The 16,694-nt window shown below is 38.1% G+C and overlaps 1 protein-coding gene across 11 annotated transcripts in view; it reads left to right on the top strand.

Moving 5' to 3' along the window:
* Nucleotides 1–16,694, top strand: part of adcy9 (adenylate cyclase 9) — a 96,821-nt gene that overhangs the window by 39,582 nt on the left and 40,545 nt on the right. For 10 of the 11 annotated variants that reach the window (XR_011347144.1, XR_011347145.1, XR_011347143.1 and 7 more), the window contains exons 2-4: nucleotides 750–937; nucleotides 13,501–13,605; nucleotides 14,734–14,933. Coding sequence is in view for 5 of the 11 variants with exons in the window: in XM_069905367.1 (XP_069761468.1) it covers nucleotides 750–937; nucleotides 13,501–13,605; nucleotides 14,734–14,933 (493 nt within the window). In the remaining 6 variants the exon portion in view is untranslated. The remainder of the gene's footprint in view (nucleotides 1–749; nucleotides 938–13,500; nucleotides 13,606–14,733; nucleotides 14,934–16,694) is intronic. The other variant, XM_069905364.1, reaches the window with a different exon arrangement.

The following is a 16,694-nucleotide window of genomic DNA, read 5'->3' as shown; positions in this document are numbered from 1 at the left end:
CAAACTCAACAATGGATTCTTGTGACTCATTTACAAGATGTGTATGTTAATGTGTGGAGTTCAAAGGTCTTATTATTAGGGTTTGAGTCGTAGTATTCTGTTTTCCTGCTTCCTGAATCATAACATGTATCCATCTGTTCCGTGACTCGTCTGTTATGTGGCATGAAATCGTGGACCCCAACTACCGCATTCTAAAGAGGTTTTACTGCTGAGAAAATGATAGGTTCCTGTTAATGGAGTCTGATGCCCATGGCTATAAAAGTACAGAGCAGAGCTTGCTACTTAGGACAGAATGTTGAATATTTAAATTTAAATTTGCATTTTAAATGTAACCGGTCATTTCAGCCCACAAGCCCATGCTGCCTAATTGTACTCAATTGACCTACAGCCCCAGGGGAATCCCAGGTGGGGAGAATGTACAACTCCTTCCAGCACAGGATTCAATCCTCAGTCCCAATGGCTGGCACTATAACCGCGTTGCACTAAACGCTATGCTAACTATGCCGCCCCATATTAGTTGTCTTGCATTATGCCCTATGCACAGACTTTCATTATTTTTGGGCGTATATTGCAATAAAGTGTCATTATTTTGGTTTTTTTTTGAGCAGTTTGTTGCTCCTCCAAAATAGGCTTATTTTTGTCATCCACATGTGTTTAGGTCAATTTTCCCACATTACTGCTCTTATTTTGAGTTTCCTCATGTGGTGAAGGAATTTGATTTGAGCAGCTCCTGTCTGTTGTTTTCGCAGGATTGCAGACATTCCTTATTTCTGGAAGAAAGTTGGCTCATCCTGTATGTACCTGCTCCCAGACGCTGGTACCTTGCCATGCCATGGGAGACACCAGCTCCCTCGCTGTTCCTAATCAACACCAAGAAATAACAAGTGAGGCTGCCACTGAAGGAACACAACCTAGCAGCATACTGACCAAAACTAAGGTGAGTATTCAAGAAGCTTTAATCGGTGTCAAACCATTGGAACATTATGTAAAAAATGAAAGATCAGAGGAAAGGTGCTCCACTATTAATATTGGTTTAGAAAATAACATGAACTGAATAGGAAATGTAAATTTATTTTAATTTGTAATTTATTATTTGGATGGAAGAACCTACTGGTATATTGAAGGAGTTACTAAAGCAGATGTTCAGGGAGATGAACTTGTCATTTCACCGTTGAAGTAAACCATTCAACTTATTAATCTTAATTTCTTTATTCTTTTAAGTTGAGTGAAACCATTTTTTGAATATTTTAATTTTGATTTCCCAAGACTCTCACAAATCCAAAACAACAGTGCCACCTTCTCAAGAATGATATATTACATTCAGAGTCCATTTTTCCTCCTGCCCACTCTCCATTCCCTCCCATACCCTAAAAGCCCAAAGAAAAGATTATTAAATTAAACAAACAGAAAGAACCAAAAATTTAAAGTCACCGACCCTTAAAGGAACTAAATATAAACCCAGAGTAACATAAAGTAAAATGAAAAAGATACAAAACAAGAACACATCTTCTGTGCCCTGACCCACATCACTTATCTGTCATTTCACTATTAGAATGGATTTTTACCTTCTATTTAGAAGGGTGTAGCTACATCTGCATACCTATATGCTGCAAATAAGATAGCCATACCCCAACAAATGTGTCATATTTCTTTCTTAAATTGTACGTCATTTTCTCTGTAAGTCACACCATTAATATTGGTCTCACTGTCTAAATTACCATGCTTCTTGTCTAAATTAATGATCTGAAGTAAATGACTGGGATCCTTGTTATGTACCTTTGTTACACAACTTTCCCTGTATTTTGACTCTCATCCTCTCTGGCTATATGCTATCCAGTCCCTGAAGTCTACACTGTCACAACCTTTGTGCTTACAAAGTTCTTCCTCTGTCATGTTGCACATCTTTATTACCTCTAAATCTTTTCAGTCTCATCTCCTCACCTGCAATTGTTTTTTTCCCCTTTTCAGGGCAGTAACTAGAGATATTAGTTCCCTTCATAGTGCTAAATAATTACATTTAATTTTTTGTGAGATGAAATGAATGGTTCAGATTGGTGGTGACTTCTTGTTAAAAGGTATGAATAGAGGATTGGATAGGTTTGAGTGGGAGGGGAGTTAGGAGTGTTTATGGGATTGGGTGGCATCGTTTGAGAGGGGCATTGTTGGTATTCATGATCAAATATTTCCTGGTGGGGGAGTGGGTACCTCGTTGGGTTCCGTTTCTTTCTCTGGATGCTGAGTCTTTTTGGCATCTTCAGTTCTTGTTTTGGGTTTTCATCAACTATAGTTTTATTTTTACTTTTAATTTATCCAGTTGTGTTGCTTTGGTTTCTCTTTCCAGAGAAGCTCCCTGATCAGTGCCTCCACAAAATTTCCTGTTATTTCAGATTTTCAACATTCACTATATGTCACAGTTTCGATACATTTTTCCCCCCTTTGTCTTTTATTTGAACTTCCTCCAGATTGATTAGCTGCCACCCTCTTTCAGCTGATGCTATTCTGCATGTTTTCTAATTTTTAAAAATTTAGACATACACCAGAGTAATAGGCCTTTCTGGCCCCCGAGTTCATGGCCCCCGAGTTCATGGCCCCCGAGTTCATGGCCCCCGAGTTCATGGCCCCCGAGTTCATGGCCCCCGAGTTCATGGCCCCCGAGTTCATGGCCCCCGAGTTCATGGCCCCCGAGTTCATGGCCCCCGAGTTCATGGCCCCCGAGTTCATGGCCCCCGAGTTCATGGCCCCCGAGTTCATGGCCCCCGAGTTCATGGCCCCCGAGTTCATGGCCCCCGAGTTCATGGCCCCCGAGTTCATGGCCCCCGAGTTCATGGCCCCCGAGTTCATGGCCCCCGAGTTCATGGCCCCCGAGTTCATGGCCCCCGAGTTCATGGCCCCCGAGTTCATGGCCCCCGAGTTCATGGCCCCCGAGTTCATGGCCCCCGAGTTCATGGCCCCCGAGTTCATGGCCCCCGAGTTCATGGCCCCCGAGTTCATGGCCCCCGAGTTCATGGCCCCCGAGTTCATGGCCCCCGAGTTCATGGCCCCCGAGTTCATGGCCCCCGAGTTCATGGCCCCCGAGTTCATGGCCCCCGAGTTCATGGCCCCCGAGTTCATGGCCCCCGAGTTCATGGCCCCCGAGTTCATGGCCCCCGAGTTCATGGCCCCCGAGTTCATGGCCCCCGAGTTCATGGCCCCCGAGTTCATGGCCCCCGAGTTCATGGCCCCCGAGTTCATGGCCCCCGAGTTCATGGCCCCCGAGTTCATGGCCCCCGAGTTCATGGCCCCCGAGTTCATGGCCCCCGAGTTCATGGCCCCCGAGTTCATGGCCCCCGAGTTCATGGCCCCCGAGTTCATGGCCCCCGAGTTCATGGCCCCCGAGTTCATGGCCCCCGAGTTCATGGCCCCCGAGTTCATGGCCCCCGAGTTCATGGCCCCCGAGTTCATGGCCCCCGAGTTCATGGCCCCCGAGTTCATGGCCCCCGAGTTCATGGCCCCCGAGTTCATGGCCCCCGAGTTCATGGCCCCCGAGTTCATGGCCCCCAAAATGCTCTCAATCCTTTTATTTTCCCCAGCCCTCTCTTGGCAACTTGAAGCACACCTGTTGTCAATTTTTTCCCCAATTCTGAAGGTCATCAACCTGAAATTCTAAATTTTGAGCAAAATTGAATATGAGAGACGATTTTGCTATGGTATAGGTCTTGAGTAGGTTTATAGCTCTTGATTTGCGCTCAACTGACCTCCAAAGGAGTTGGACTACTATCTGCCAAGACTGATGTTATACAATATTAACGCTACTGCTTAATTTCATTTAAGCATACCGTCTAAACTTAATCGCCCTATTTGAAGTTTTGGTTTATGATTAATTTTTTTTAAGTTTTTGCTTTCTTCAGTGTGTGGGGAGAATAAATTCCAAAATAAAAATGGCTGCTCAGCTCTTCTATCTCCTCAGCTGTACTTGTAGTAAAGCTAAGAATGAAAGTACGTTATGTTTATGCAGCAATTTTTCACATAATAATGGCCAATAAATTATTGTAGTCTGTTACTTTGACAGGTCTATAGCCATGTTATGCAAAGCAAACACTCGCAAACATTAAATGAGATGAGTGAGTTGACTCAAATGAAAACAACTGTCAAAAATCAAGCCAGGAAATTTCCGTGAAGGAAAATAAAAATAATTTCAGGATTGTACATGCATATGACAATAAACAGGTTACTTGAATTAGATTTCCATCATTCAGATGATGGAAATCTAATACAAAATTGATGAGGTACTATCCCAAAGCTTAGTGCATGGCACCTCGATGTAGCAGTGCAGGAGGCCACAGACATGGTGGATGAAGAATTAAAGTAGCAGGCAAGCAGAAGCTTTGGATCACTCTGGTCTGGATTTGAGTGTTTTTCCAAGGTGATCATCGCATTTGCTTAATTTATCTGATCTCAAGCAGACCATATTGTGAACACAAAACCCAGTGCATCAAATTGTAATTGTAATTCACTTGCTTATTGAAATGGATTCATGATTGAATGGGAAAGTGCCATGAGATCTAGATCAATGGGGGAAGTGGGGCAAGGAATGTCAGATGGAATTTAACTTGTCCAAGTGGAAGGTGTTACATTTTGGAAAATTAAACCAGGGCAGTGCTGGTAGGGCCCTGGACAGCGTTGTAGAGCAGAGATACACATGTTTCCCTGAAAGAGGTGACTCGGGTTGCTGGATTTCTGCTGAATGGCCACTGTTGATGTGTAACCAGTCATCAAAGACCACACCACTTTTTATGGCTGCACAAAGGTTAGCTTTTTCCTTTTAGAGTGCTTTTAGAAGAACCTATCTCCCTGTACTAGGAATAATGTGACGAATAAATTTACTGGTAATTTCTTTCCTCTTCATAATTTTGTATACCTTTAATCAAGTCATCCCATTGCTGCTTCTGCTGCAGGAAAAGTGATCCAATCTCTCTTTATAAGAGAAATACTCCAATTCGAGCAACATACTGGGACAGAGTGGGTGGATGGATCAGGTCATGATAAAATGGTGGAGCAGACTCGATGGGCCAATTGGCTTACTTCTACTCTTATATCTTGTGAATCCTCCTCTGCCCTTCAACGCAGTCGCATTCTTCCTCTAGTTTGACAAGTAGAACTGCATATTTGACCACATATAAGACACCCCTTCCCTCACCCCCACAAAAAAATCACCCCAACCCTTCCCTGGTCTTAATTGCAAACATGACATTTTGGTGCCACCATTTTGGGCACTGAAATACAAACATAGTGGAGGCTTTCATCTACAAGATGGCGACAGGAGGAAAGTATTCAAGCTACTCACCGAGCTTCATCAAGCCCACGGAGATGCAGTGACTGTGCAGGAAATGGGACCGCAGCTTCATGGATCACCTTCCCTTGGGAGGGCTGTGCTTTCAGGAGTCGCCACCGCTGCTTATTTTCCCCGGTGAAAAGGCTGACCACAGCGGCCCCTGCCAGCAGCAGTGCAACTGCCGTGTTTGTAGCATGCACCAGTGGTACGATTGCTTGCTTTGAGGTGAGCGCTGTGCCTCAATGATCAGGCTCCGTGCTAAGCCTTTGTTTGACAAGCACATTCTCTCCCCACCCCCCCCCCCCCACCAATGCAAATTGAATGAGGCGCAGGGTGGGTGGTAGTGACTGAGCAGCCTGTTGAGCATGACATGCACAATTGTTAGACAAAACTTACAAAATTCTGAAATTGTGCACATCTCAATGTAGCAGATCAGCCTTTGAGGAGGTTCACAAGGAGGATTCTGGAAATGAAAGAGTTATCATATGTGGAGCATTAGACAGCACTTGGCCTTTACTTGTTGGAATTTAGGAGAATGAGGGGGTAACTCATTGAAACAGTTTGAATGTTGAAAAGTGTGGATAGAGTAGATATAGAAAGGTTGTTTCCTATGGTGGGAGAGTCTGGGTTAAAAGGGCAAGGATTGAAGGGTGTCTGCTGAGAACAGAGATTCAGAGGAATTAATTCAGCCAGAGGGTGATAACTATGAAAAATTTTTTGTCACCAGCTGTGTTATTGAGTGCATTTAAGGCAGAAATTGATAGGTACTTGATTAGCCAGGGCATCAAAGGTTGTGGGAAGAAGGCCAAACAGTCAGACTGAGTAGGGAAAATGGATCATCTCATGATTAAATGGCAGACTCAATGGGCTGAATAGCCTATATTTTTGCTCCTATGTCTTGTGATCTAGTGGATATACTGCATTGTACCATACTGACTGGGATTTTTGTCAGTAGGTGTACTGAAACCTGTATACTGTTTGGTTTCAGAACTTGCAGATATATTGACAAGAGTGGCAATTTCTGTTCTACACCCAGCTTCAATCATACAATAAGCTAAATTAGTTGATTTTAATTTGCATTTTGACTTGCTGTGGTTGGTGATTGCTACTTTTGAGTGAAATACAATAAAATGAACATTTTGTGACTCGGAAGCTTTTTTTTGTGGTTTTGACCACTGGAAATATTTTTGATGTATCTGTCACAAAAAGGTGAAACTTTCAATAATAAACTAGATAAAGTACTGCCCAGTCCATGGGAGTTTAAATTGCACCTATCCTTTTTTAAAAAAAAATTTAATTGTTTGCTTCATTACAGGAAAAACTGAATAAAACATTAATCAAATATCCATGACCAATGATACAAATCCCCATCCCCCCTCCACCTAAAAGTAAGAAAAGGAAAGAAACACCTAGCATTTAATATACAATATTAGCATAGACAATCATTAATTGTTATTAAAAATTACTAATTAAGAGGAGTGGATAAGATAGAGGTGGATGGAAAATTATCCATAATCAAATACATATACGGTTTCCAAATACTATAAAAATTTTCAACTCAATTCCTTAATCTATACGTAATTTTTTCCAAAGGAATACAATTTCACATCTCACTATACCATCTACTTAATAACACTTCTCTATCATCCCTCCATGATGTCACTAGACATTTCTTTGCAATTGCTATTGCAAAACTTAAATTTTTTCTTGGTATTGTCCAATTTAAATTTTATATTTCATAACTATCTCCAAGTTAAAATATTCTTGGATCTTTTGTATCTTTATCTTCAGTTCATTCCAAAACCTTTCCACTTTTTTTACAAGACCAAAAAAATCCACATTTCTTTCTCACATCGAAAACACTTATTTGAATAATTAGGATTAAGACCATTTAACTTGTGTGGAGTATAATATAATTGATGCAGAAAATTACATTGAACCATTTGATATCTAACATTTACTGTATTCATAACACTTAATGTTGACCAAATCTCCTCCTTAATTTATATATTTAAATCTTTCTCCCATCACATTTTTGATTTATATAAATCTTTTTTCTTTACAGTCTCTTGTAATTTTATATACATATTAATAATAAATTTATTAACAACAAATGTATCTTATATCTTCAAATTGACTTTATTTAGGGAGTCTTAAATCTACTCCCAGTTTCTCTTTCAAATACATTTTTAATTGATCATAATGCAAAAATTGTGTTATTATGTACATTGTATTTATCTTTAATTAATCAAAAGTTAAGAAAAAAGATCCTAAGAAACAATCTTTTATTCTCTGTTTACCTTTACTGTGCCAATTATCAAATAAAGAATTATTTAAAACAAAATCAACTTGTTTTACTTTAACAACATTTTTGGTAATTAATAGTTTCCTCTCTCAATATGAATCCTATTGCATGTTTAAAATATATTTCATTATGGAAAAATCTTTAGTTCCTTTAAACAACTCACTATTCCATTTATACAAAATTAACTCTGGAATAGTTTCACCAATTTTACTAATTTCTATTTGAATCCAAGCTGGTTTTTCCATCCCGTTGATAACAGGAGGACAAAAACCTAATTTGAGCTGCTTTAAAATAATTCTTAAAATTTGGTCGTCTTAATCCACCCTGATGAAATTTCCACATTAATTTTTCTAAACCAATTCTTGACATCTTACCTTTCCAAAGAAATTCATGTATTATTTTATTCAAGTTTCGAAAGAAAAATTCTGGTACTTGAATGGGCAATGATTGAAACAAATAATTGTATTATTGGAAAAATATTCATTTTAATACAATTCACTCATCCTGTTCACGTTATTGGTAAATCTTTCCAAATCCAGTTTTTTTAACAATGGCAAATATTTTAGTTTAAACAAATTACGTATTTCTACTAATTTTACTCCCTAAGTATTTAATAGCTTCATTTTTCCATTTAAATTTTGTCTATCTTTTACATTAAGAGTAATCCATATCCACCATAGACTTTAATTCTCTCTTATCAACATTCACTTTATAACCTGCTACTGACCCATACTCTTAATCTCTCATTCAACTTATTTAAAGATATTTCTGGTCTCATTAAATATACTACAACATCATCAGCAAATAAATGAATTTTATTTTTTATTACCTACTTCAAATCCTTTAATTTCATTATCAGTTCTAATTACTTCTGCCAATAGTTCAATCACTAATGCAAACAAAGTTGATTACCTTGTCTAAAAGACCTTTCAAGCAAAAAGTGTTGTGGGATTTGTTTATTCGTAATCACTTTTGCTTTTGGTTAATCATGCAATGCCTTTATCCAGTTTATAAAAGTATTTGGAATCCCAAAAGCATTTTGTCTTAAATAAAAAATCCCTTTCCAATCAATCAAATGCTTTCTCTGCTTCTAATGCTACCGTGGGAATCTTCCTATTTTGTGCTGTATTTACCAAACTTAACAATTTATCTGTTGCTTTTCTATTTTTAATAAAACCAGTTTGATTAAATTTATTCATTTTTGCAAAAATTCAACTAGCCTATTGGCTTACAATTTTATAGTCTGTATTCAATAGTGATATAGATCTATATGGAGAAGGCTGTAAACAATCTTTCCCTTTTTTTAGAATTACAGTTATTAATGCTGTTTTAAAAGATTCAGGTAGATCATAAACCTCTTTCATTTGACCTTGTACCTCCATCAATACAGGTATTTATAGCCCTTAAACTCTTTATATAAAATTCTGGTGGGAAACAGTCTTCACCTGGCACCTTGTTATTCTGAAGAGATACTAAAATCTCAAACTTCTTTTTCTGAAAAATTCTCAGTCTTATCTTTTAGTTCTCCTTTAACACGGTAATTTAATTTGTCTCAAATAGTCTCATTTTATTATCATTTCTCTTAGACTCTTTAAAATTATCATTTATTTCCTATTTTTTATGTTATCTGTCCTGATAATTTATTAGTTGCAATTATTGTTCTAGAAATCTGTTCTGTTTTTAATTGCCATGCTAAAACTTTATGGACTCTTTAACACAACTTGTAATATTTATGCCATGTTCTCATTATTATCTCTCTCCACTCTGTAAGTCTGCAGAACATTAAGTCTTAATTTCTTCAACTCTAACGATTTTCACTCCTCATCTTTATGTACTTGAATTTCCTTCTCCAATTTCATTATTTCTTTATCTAATTGAGTTACTTCTTTCATATTCTTTCTTTATTTTTGAAGTATAACTTATTATTTGACCTCTCAAATCTTTTCTTCTTTGGCTTGGCTTCGCGGACGAAGATTTATGGAGGGGGTAAAAAGTCCACGTCAGCTGCAGGCTCGTTTGTGGCTGACAAGTCCGATGCGGGACAGGCAGACACGATTGACCTCTCAAATATGCCTTCATTGAATCCCATAATACAAACTTACTCACAACTTATTATTAAGTTATTATTAACCCTTATTAGTATCTAGAAATTTTTAAAATCTTAGCCTCATAAAATCACAATATTCTCTTTTCTTCAACAAAATAGTATTTAACCTCCATCTATAACCTACCTTTAGTTCTTCTTCCAATGAAATAGACAAAATTAAAGGTGAATGATTTGATAAAACCCGCGCTTGATATTCCACTCTTTGTGCTCTATATTGAAGTTGTGCAGAAATTATAAACCTATCTATCCGTGAATAAGTTTTAAATTAAAAAGAATAATCTCTTTCATTTGGGTGGAATTTCTCCATATATCCACTAAATCCATATATTTCATCAAATCTGTTACCATTTTTGATACCTTATTTTTCATCATTCTATCTCCTGATCTATCTAATTTAGGGTCTAAAGCAAAATTAAAATCCCCTCCCAATCTAACTTTTCCTTTGGCATTTGATAAATTCATTAAGACATCTTGCATAAATTTGTCATAATCAACATTTGGTGCATATTACTTTCATTAAGCTCCATTGTTCTGAATAAATCTGACAATTCACCATAACGTATCTCCCTGCTACATCTATATTAATATCCAATATTTTAACTGGTAAATTTTTATTAATTAATGTTGATGTAGCCTTAGAATTAAAAGATGATGCCATTACTGTTCCAACTCAATCTCTTTTTAATTTTTGTTTTTTTCCGTTAAATGTTTCCTGTTTAAAAAAAAAGCTGTCTGTTTTAATCTTTTTCATATAAACTTATATTTTTTTCCAGTTTGTTTGATTCTGAATATCATTAATACTAATAAAATTCAATTTATCAGCCATCTAAACTTCATAAAATCCAATAACTGTCCAACTTTCCATCTCCACTCCTCTTGCATCAAAAATCTAAACTAAATATTTCATAATGCAATTATTAAATGTAGGTGTAGTAAAGAGAAAAAGAAAGGAAACAAATAAAAGAAGAGAAACCCTGCCCCCACCCCGGCGTATGTTATTAACAGTGCAACTTTATACCCCTGATCTATAGAAGTTATGATCGAAAACCACACCTGCCCACTAGATTCTGCAGAGACCAGGCTCATACTCTTATCTAACGCCCCCAAAATTATACCATCTCTTGTGCTTCAAATATACTCAAACTTATAATGATCGATTCATTTTTTTACATGGATCTATCAGGTAAAAGCTGTCCTCTCTAATATTCGCTGTCCTCTCTAATATTCTCTCTCCTCCTATAACTTGAATCATTTCATTCTACATCCCTAACTACAATCTTTCCACTTCCCCTCTCTCTCCCCACATATCTCCCAGTTCTCATCTCATTTTCTCAGGCAATGAATCTGTAAACACTTTCACTTCAATGCATTCCTTAAAAAAAATCTTCTTTTACCCTCAGGAACAAAAACCTTGAACACTGCTGGGTACCTTAAAAACAAAAGTGTAACATTTTTTCCATAGCACATTTTTAACAGCATTAAATTATTTTTTTCAACAAATCAAAATTTATATCAAGGTAAAAGAAAATCTTCTTGTCATTATAAATCAATGGCGATTGTCTCTCCTTTGCTGGCTTTGCAGCCAGCTCCAAGATCTTCTCCCTCACTTCATAACGAAACAACTTGACCAGAATCGAACGTGGCTTTTGATCTGGCTGTGGCCTAGGTCGTAATGCTCGAGGAGCGCTTTCATTCTCAATATCTCCTTGAAATTCAATGACCCCGCCCAAAGTTTGTAGAAAAAGTCTTCATGTCTTGCCCTTCGTCGCCTTCCTTAAGTCCAACATTTTTTATATTATTTCTGCTACTAAAAATTTCTTACTCAATTTTTTGAGTTAATTGATCTTTAGTTACAGCCACCTCAACTTGAATTTTCTTCATTTGCTCTTTAACATGTTGAATTTTAAATTCATTGCCTTTAATTTTTGTATCTATCACTTCAAATTTTTGTTCCATTTGAGACAGCATTCTCTCCACCTTCTTCGTAGAACTCTTATCTTTAATTATACCCTCATTACACTCTTTAACTTCCATTGTTAACTGTAACAAAGTTTTCTGGAAAGAATATATATACTTCATTTCAGTTGTAGATATATATAAACTCCTTTATTTTCTTCTGTTTTTTGGCCAAAACTCTGTGTTCAACGCACATTTCTTCTTCAAGCTCCTCTTCTTGATCACTGGATCAGGAGGCTTCTTGAGCTTTTTTAAAAATTGCCTCCATTTTTTTGTGCTCTGGGCATGCATGACTCCTCGCACATACACAGTGTCACTTCTTTACCCGTGGCAGTCGGCCATTGTCAGGGGAGACCTTGTACAGCAATGTTAAAGGTCTCCCCAGCTCCAGTTCTGTCACCACAGGAATTTGCTATACGGAGAGTGCTAGGATCTTTCTTCGAGGTTGGCCTCTCTTGATCAGCTTCGTTTTCTTGTTCAAGTTCTTGAAAAGCAACAGTCAGTTTATCTTAGGAGGCATTGTTTATTGTTCTGAAGGTCTTTCGATAGCTTCCTCTTCTATTTTCTTGCAGTCAGTTCAGGCTGCTTAACTCTTTTTTAAAACTTTTTTGGAGAGAGCAGGGAATTCAAGTCTAGCCCCACATTATCGCGTGGCACGCCCTCCCATATTGCATCTATCCTTGTATTAAATTCAGCACTTAAAGCTTGTATGAGATGGAAATTTTTTTCAACTTTGTCTATGTATTCTGTGGCGATGTGTTGTACAAAGTGCTTCCTCTGAAGTCTCAAATCTGGTTGGATTCCATTTGATCTAGATTGGAACTTGGGTTTTAATTTGGGTCCTTTACCCATGAAATTGAAATCCAGTGCAAATATTCCTTGTCCTGGTTCCAGCACAGAAATCACATGTTGAATAAAGGTATCAAACCCCTAAAGCATAGATTTGATATCTCCTAAATGTTTTCCTTTGTGGTCTAGTGGCTGACGAATATCAATACTTGAGGAATATATCACTGAACTTGTGGCTGTACTTGTCTATATGGTGCTGCTTTCTGTCGTGTGCGAAATAGAAATGCTCAATTGTTCTAATTGAAGTATTCTCTTGGCAGATGTATCCATTATAGTTTGGCAAGTGATTTATAACTTGTTACATAACAAACCTGTTGTTGTAACACTGTTGTAAATGTACTAAATAAAACTGAGTGTAAATGAGAAAATTTGAAGGTTAATGCAATTCACCAGTTCAGTGGAAGTTGATTCTCAATCTTTATGTGCTTCCTCCTGTCAAACCTTGCTTTGTGTGTTGAATTAAACTATAGGACAGTCCCCTGACTCTACTAAAATCTGTGTGCTTGCAGTTTGAGGAGTGTTTGTAATGTAAGCTGGTAACAGAACGACGCTGAGAAGGGAGATGCCCATCTTCATGTGTGAGCCTGGACGGTGAGTGCCATCCTGCTATTCAAGCATAGAGATATCAGAGGATTGCCTTCCACTTCAAGGGTGGAGGTATTAAGTAGAAGAAACCCCAATTTTTTTTGCTTCCCTCCTAGCCAAGAGCAATTGAAACCAATTGTAGCACTCAGCTAGGATCAACTAAGCATTGCATTTTTGATCATATTACTGAAGTGAATTCAAAAACACTTGTAATATTCATTTCAAAATTATCTGGTCCTAACTAGCAACTATGGATTATGATACATTCACTAACTGAACAAGTTGTACTGAGATGGAACACAGTGGTATTTGAATGCTGCAGAATAATGCTTGAAACCCCTTGTAAATATGGATCTTCTAACCCAAATCCTGGATTTTCTTTTCCAGGCAACGTGTCCTTCCTGTAGTGTTTTATTGGTCTCGGGGTCTGATGCCAGTACAGAGGAGAGCACAGTGCTAAATGGTTGTCAGGATGAACGGAAAAATGCAAAGGTATAAATCCAGCGTCGGTGAAACATCAAACCATACTATGAGATGCAGTTTTATTAATCTGGAAGAAGTTTATTTGGAGACACACAGATTTTGTTTTTAGACATAAGCAGCTGATCTTCATCTGGGCCATTGTATGTTGCTCCGTGCTTCAGGTGTGGATTAAGTTAACTTGGACAATTTATGACTTGCATTACAATATATTAGAACATAGAGCACTACAGCACATTACAGTGCCTTCGGCTCTCAATGTCCTGCCGACCCATCCAGGCACCCACAACTCTTTTTTGTCTCCCCTAAACTTCCCTCCCTTAACTTTGTACATATGTCCTCTGTTGTTTGCTATTCCTGGCCTGGGAAACAGGTTCTGGCTGTCCAGCCAGTCTATGCCTCTCATAATCTTGTAGACCTCTGTCAAGTTTCCTCTCATTTTTCTAAGCTCCAAAGAGAAAAGTACCTTGCCTCTTGAGACTTGTTTTCCAAACCAGGCAACATCTTGGTAAATCTCTGCACTCTCTCCATAGCTTCCACATCCTTCCTATAATAAGGTGAATGGCACTGAAGACAATACTCTATAATGTGGACTCACCAAAGATTTGTAGAGTTCCAACATGACCTCTTGACTCTTGAACTCAATCCCCTTATTAATGAAGTCCAACATGCCATAGGCCTTCTTAACTATCCAATCAACCTGCGCGGCAACCTTGAAGGATGAATGAATTTAGACACCAAGTATTAGTAGGGAAACAAACTAATATATGATGGGAGCAATGACTGGAAATGTGCTTTTGCAATAGGGTTGGGAGATCACTCTGATGACATTTAAAACCATGGACCAGTTGAACCATGTGGTCTCTTTCTGTGCTGTAAATTAAGATGATAATTTCTGTGTTAAAGATGCAAATATTTCAACTTTAATAGCTTTCCTCCTGAACTTCATTAAAGTTTCCCAATAACAATAAATGGCAGCTTGTAGAGGACACTTTTTTTGGAGTCCTCGTTGTTTCCCCAAGTTTTGCATTGGGTGCATTAACAGTGTAATCACAGCAACGTTATTTGTCGAAGTTTGTGATGTCAGAGACCCTCTTTATAAATATGATTTCACAGAGCCCTTCCCTTTCTCTCATGTAGGCATTGTCGTCGGGACGAAGTATAAAGGCCCAGAATGGCCTATTGAGTCCTCCAGAGGAAGAGAAGTTAAACAACAGTCAGACATCACTATTTGAGATGCTTCAAAGTGAGAGGCAACTGGATGGACTGCTTCCACTACGCTCCAAACAAATTCGGGAAAAAACAGATGCTCAGTTTGTCAGTGTCATTAAAGAAGATAGGTATGTTTTGTTTGGCAAAGGGGTTCATTCTTATTGAAACAAGGTGAATATTGGAATTATCATGCAGATCAGGAAGGAGCAGGCTGTGCTCTTTCAGTTATTTGGCAATAATTCTCTGTGTGTACTGTATAAGCAGCCTATAAACAGTGATATTACCTACAAATAAGTTCATAGGAAAAAAAGATTATGGTGCTGGTACTTGTAGCAAATCTTTTATAACACCAATGGAAAGTTTAATTTTGAAAATTTTTAATAGTTACACTTTTAGCTGTTTTCTTAAATGTATCAGCTAGTTGGACAGCTTGTGTTGAGCCGACACAACTTATGAAGGACAACTAAGATAATTTGACACCCTCTTGCAGACTTTCTGGGCCATTGAATTAATAACTAAGATTTTTCACTCTTTTATGTGTTCAACTATAGTACGTTTTCAGTGAACCAAGGAGTTTTAATGGAGTGGAAAATTATATAAGCACTCCAGTCATAAACGTGCCCACGTTTTGATCATTAACCTGTGCTCCAGCCACGCTCCTTGTTCATAATCCATACCATGTCATCAAAGACTCTCATAAACTTCTCCAGGTGTACCATGGTAATCATTCTGGCTGATTGTATCACTGCCTGATATGGAGATGCCAACTCTCAGGACAAGAATAAACTCCAGAGGGTTGTTAACTCAGTCTGTGACATCTCAGGCTCCCGACTCCTTTCCAGCACCAGCAATCGAGAAGCTCCGTTTTCCTTCCACCTTTCAAAATGTACTGGGGGTGTTAATTGGGAGGCACAGACTCGTGGGCTGGAATGGCCTGTTACCATGCTGTATGTCTAAAATTAAAAATTTAAATAGATATTTTACATTTAGACAAAAAGATAAAGCATGTGTAAAGTTTACATAAACTAAAAACATACTGAACTATTGCTGGGACCTTGTCAGAGATCTTGTATACTCTTCAGCCATGGGTGAGGTGCCAGAAGATTGGAGGATAGCCAGTGCTGTTCCTTTAAGAAGGGTGTTGGGCATAAAACAGCAAATTATAGGCTGGTAAGATTTGTATCACTTGAGGGAATTTATTAGAAACTATTCTTAGTGAGAGGATTTATTAGTATTTGGCAATGCATGGACTTGTTGGGATAGTAAACATGATTGTGCAGGGAGATCCTGTCTCAAATTTGAGCAGAGTATTGTGGATGCTTGTAAGGCATTTGAGAAAGTTCCTCATGGTTAGCTAATCCAGAATATCAAGTCATGCAGAATCAACAGTGAGTTGGTAAATTGCATACAAAATTGGCTTGGTCATGGATGGTAAAGGTAGACCCATAATGTTCTGTAGGGTTGCGTACTGGGTCTTCTTGTTTGTAATAGATTAGTGTAATAAGTTTGCAGTTGATACAAAAGTGATAGAGTTGAAGATAACAAAGAAAGTTATCAAAGGATACTGTAGTACTGTATATCAATCAGTTGGAAATTTGAACAAAGAAAACGATGGATGGCGTTTAATCCAGGCAGGTGCGAGGAGAAGCAGGGAATAGAGATGTGGACTGCGTGCAAATAAATGGGATTAGTTTGGATGGCATCATGGTTTATTATAGACACAAGATGAAGGACCTATTCCTGTGCTTTACACTTTGGATCTATGTTAATCTATAACTGCACAAATTGCAATGGTCTTGGAAAACTATGCAACGTCAACATTAGAATAATTTGGGTGGAGACTCTCATGCTAAATCCCTGAATGCCTTTGACTCCAGATTTGACTAACA

The sequence above is a fragment of the Narcine bancroftii genome, chromosome 12 (assembly GCF_036971445.1).
Source record: "Narcine bancroftii isolate sNarBan1 chromosome 12, sNarBan1.hap1, whole genome shotgun sequence".
NCBI lineage: Eukaryota > Metazoa > Chordata > Chondrichthyes > Torpediniformes > Narcinidae > Narcine > Narcine bancroftii.
The sequence above is the reverse complement of the archived record's forward strand: the minus strand, read 5'-3'. Positions and strand labels throughout refer to the sequence as shown.